The sequence below is a fragment of the Gekko japonicus genome, unplaced genomic scaffold, assembly GCF_001447785.1.
Source record: "Gekko japonicus isolate JY-2015 unplaced genomic scaffold, Gekko_japonicus_V1.1 scaffold1365, whole genome shotgun sequence".
Classification (NCBI taxonomy): domain Eukaryota; kingdom Metazoa; phylum Chordata; class Lepidosauria; order Squamata; family Gekkonidae; genus Gekko; species Gekko japonicus.
In genome coordinates, this window is record NW_015160253.1 from 426,280 (window position 1) to 429,883 (window position 3,604).

The following is a 3,604-nucleotide window of genomic DNA, read 5'->3' on the forward strand; positions in this document are numbered from 1 at the left end:
CTTTCCCTAGTTCCATATTGCAGAACTACTGATGCCCAGCTCAGAAATTAGTTATAAGAAAAATGCTGTTGTCTTGAAACACCATTTTAATCCTGTTTCTTATTAAATAAAATGGAACTCTAACATTTTCACTCTCCATTTCAATGCAAATACATGCCTGTTTAATATGGAACCAATTAACTTAATTTGCCAGGTAGAGTGACCCCAAGTTTAGAACATGTTGGCTGGTCTACAAAGCCAGAAAGACAGAGGGCTGAAAGAATTAGTTTCCACATTGCTCCTTTCCAGGCTTCCCGTTTATACACATAAATAGTAAGAAGGACAGATACATCCTGAGGCCTCAGGGCAGGTTACAATAAATGCTAAAACAAAATCGCTAAGTCTCATTTACTCTGTTGGCTCTCTTCAGACATCTCTCACCAAAGTGTCTCATCAACCCATCTCCACTCCCCAGTATCCATTTTCTCCTCGCCCCTCTTGTTTCCCACAGCCCGGAGGACCCTTTCCACGCCTAGTGGCCGGTGGGTGGTGGGAAGCGCTATCAAGTCGCACCCGATCTATGGTGAGCCTGCAGGGATTTCAAGGCAAGAGACATTCAGGCACGGTTTGTCTGCCTGCCTGCCTGCCTTTGTGGAGAGTGACCCTGAACTCCCACCCCTGGCTGACCCTGCTTAGCTCCCAAGGTCGGGCTAGCCTAGGCCGCCAAGGCCATTGGCCATGCTCTTTACAAAGGTCAAAAACAGAAACGGTGAGCCTGAACTTCCACCCAAAGACTAGCCAGGGCTGAGCCTGCCCAGGCCTCTGAGACCTGATGAGAGACTGGCCCAGCCTGGCTAGCAATGCCTGTCCCAGGGACACGCAGCCCCCTCCAGCATCTGCCCTTCCTTCCGGGGATTGTTCCAGGTGGTGCCACAGGAATTCAGCTGGTGCCATTATTATAGCGGCTGATCATCTGTTAAAGTTGGCTCCATCTAGGTCCATAATTATGAAGCACAGTCAGGACAAGACCATACGGAAGAAATCTGAAACATCTAAGTGTAAACTCTCTCTCCTTATTACTGTATTTATTCAGGTATGCCATCAAAAAAAAAGTAGAGGTGCTCTTATATTTGCACAGAAAGTTGCAGTTATGTTCAATATAAATCTGTTGAGTATAACTTGGGGGAGGGGGGCGTCTTGCATCTAGGGTGACCTTTGAGTAAGGTATCTGAAAACTGTTCTTCTTTTCCTTCTACATTGAGCGGGGGCTAATTTTACCAGAACTTTACTAAAACTTGGTAGCACTACTAAGAAATCATTAAGGGTCCAGTCTGCTAGCTGGCCATCACCTTGGACCTTGGGATTTCAGTCTATACTCAAAACTGAAACTGGAAACAACTGAATCACTGCCATAGTCTACCTAAACTGATATGGGGGGGGGGAGTGTGCACAGGCATATTTTTGGAAACAGCACTTAAAAATTACCCTGTTGCATTTCTAGCAAGTGACACTTTTACACATTTATGTATTTTGAAGCGTCTACTTTGGCAATATTTACATCATTTAGAAGGCTGCTAAACACACCAACTTACCACATATACTTTTCAGATTCACAAACTATGCTGTATGATCTTCCCTCCACTGAAATCCTAGATATGTTTCTTTATGCAACTGCAATTACCAGATGTCTTTTTCAATTTATGGGAAGTAACTATTTTGTACAACCCATAAAGCTGACTCCGAAACAAACTGTACAAAACACTATTCCTTAATTCCTACTTTCCATGTGCATAAGCTAAAAAGTGCAAAAGAATTGCCTTTTTCTTTGCTTTTGTTAAGACAATTGTGGAGAAACAAGAATATCTCCTCTTGTAAGTCATCATTCTTTAAAAGTTACCTCTTTATTCAGACTCTGGATCTTTCCCAGAGTTCCACGGCATCTATTAACTGAATATATTTACATGACCAAACGCGCACGGGACTTCATTCATTCAGCACTCTCTACTGCATCCATCTGAAGATTGTCTTTATTCAGACTGTGGGTCTTTAAAAACTTGCGTTTGCCTTTCATCCAACATGTAGGAGAGATCATTTTACACTGCTACTGCCTCTATAAAATAGCTGCTACGGTCTGAGTGCTGCTGTCGAGGCTGCCATTGTTTCCACAGCGAGACTGGGACGCCTTTCCCCCTTCTACTGAGCCTCATGTTTGTGGTTGCTGACGCAGCTCAGGTCAAATGTATGGCTGTAAAGAAGCTGTGATCCAACTCTGTTATGGGTATTCCTGCCATTCACATATCTAATTCAGAACTGCTAACATCAGTGTTTACTGGAAAGCAGATAGGACTCTATATTACTTGCACCAATCCTCAAAATGCGCAGAGAAAGGAAAAGTCAAACTGCACACTAATTTTGCTGTTTCCAGGGCTTTATCAGACAAACAAGAAGTGTTTATTAGAAATGTTCCTAATTCTAACACAGTACAGACTGAGAAAGGGTTGCTCCAGGACTGTCCAAAGGAAAGGACAGCCACAGTTTGTAGAACTTTTCTTCTTCATTCCTTTGTTAAGTCACAAAAGGCCCAGCTTTTCATTCCCTTTGTTATTGCTTTCCCCCAGCCTCTCCTCTTGGGTAATGCAACCTGCTCAGGGGAATCTGATCATGTGTTGGAGGGCCCTCCCCCCAACTAAAATATGTGTTAGCTGTTGAGAACTGTCATTTGTCTGTCACTAGAGAAAAGTTAATGGATTTGTTTGTTTAGTTGGGGCTATTGGGAATACACAGAGCTGGGCTGAGAGAGATTACAGAAGGGGAGAGGCTCTCCTGATCCACGGAGGAATGCAATTGTTTTCCTTTTATCCTGGACTGAAATTGGGAGGGCAACTGTGCATTTTCACACCTAAGAAACAACAGCAGCAGAAGAAAAACCCCAGAGCACACCTGCGCGGAAGGAAAGAAGTAGTACCACAAGTACCTCAACGGCAAGGAACAAGCAAGAGGTTTATGCCACAAGGAGCATTACTGGAATGTAGAAAGGGAGGGACATGCGTGGAAAGCCTGTGTTCGACTGGAATTAAAAATACGGAATGCAAACAATCTCCAGGCAGCCTGAAGTTCATTCTACTTACCTCTGGCTGAGTCCACAAACAGGAAAATCCCCGCAAAGAGCAAGGTGAACTGGACTTCCATGTTGAAAGCCGGGCTCTGCTGGTCTTTCCACACTGGGGGGGGGCGGGGGGGGGGGGGGGGGGGGGGGGGGAGATAAAGAAGACCACGTCAAGGAACCATCACGGCAAAGCTCCAGACTCGAAAGCACACGGAAAGCAAACAGGACCGAGACCATCGGGAAGGCCCATTCAACCAGCCGGCCAGGAGTTGAGAAGCCCTCCCATGACCGGGGGGTGGGACCGGAGGAGCCCAGGAGAGCCTCGCTTCCCCACAACCCACCCCCCGGCCTTCTCGGGGAGAGGGCGGGAAGGGGCTCCTGCCTGCCTGCCTGCCTTCCTTCCTTCCCCACCTGCCGCGGGGCAGAGCGCCCTTCTCGCCCCGCGCCCAGCCGGGCCCGCCAAGCGACGGGACCCGGCCGAAAGGAGCTCCCCGCCGCCGCCTCCGAGGGGCCCCCGCG

At 47.1% G+C, this 3,604-nt stretch overlaps 1 protein-coding gene across 2 annotated transcripts in view; it reads right to left on the reverse strand.

Moving 5' to 3' along the window:
* The window catches only part of FGFRL1 (fibroblast growth factor receptor-like 1), a 315,064-nt gene extending 311,873 nt beyond the window's left edge, over positions 1 to 3,191 (reverse strand). For both annotated transcript variants that reach the window (XM_015414342.1, XM_015414335.1), the window contains exon 1: positions 3,108 to 3,191. In XM_015414342.1, the coding sequence (XP_015269828.1) occupies positions 3,108 to 3,168 (61 nt within the window). In that variant the 5' untranslated portion in view covers positions 3,169 to 3,191. The remainder of the gene's footprint in view (positions 1 to 3,107) is intronic.
* Positions 3,192 to 3,604: the final 413 nt, after the last annotated feature.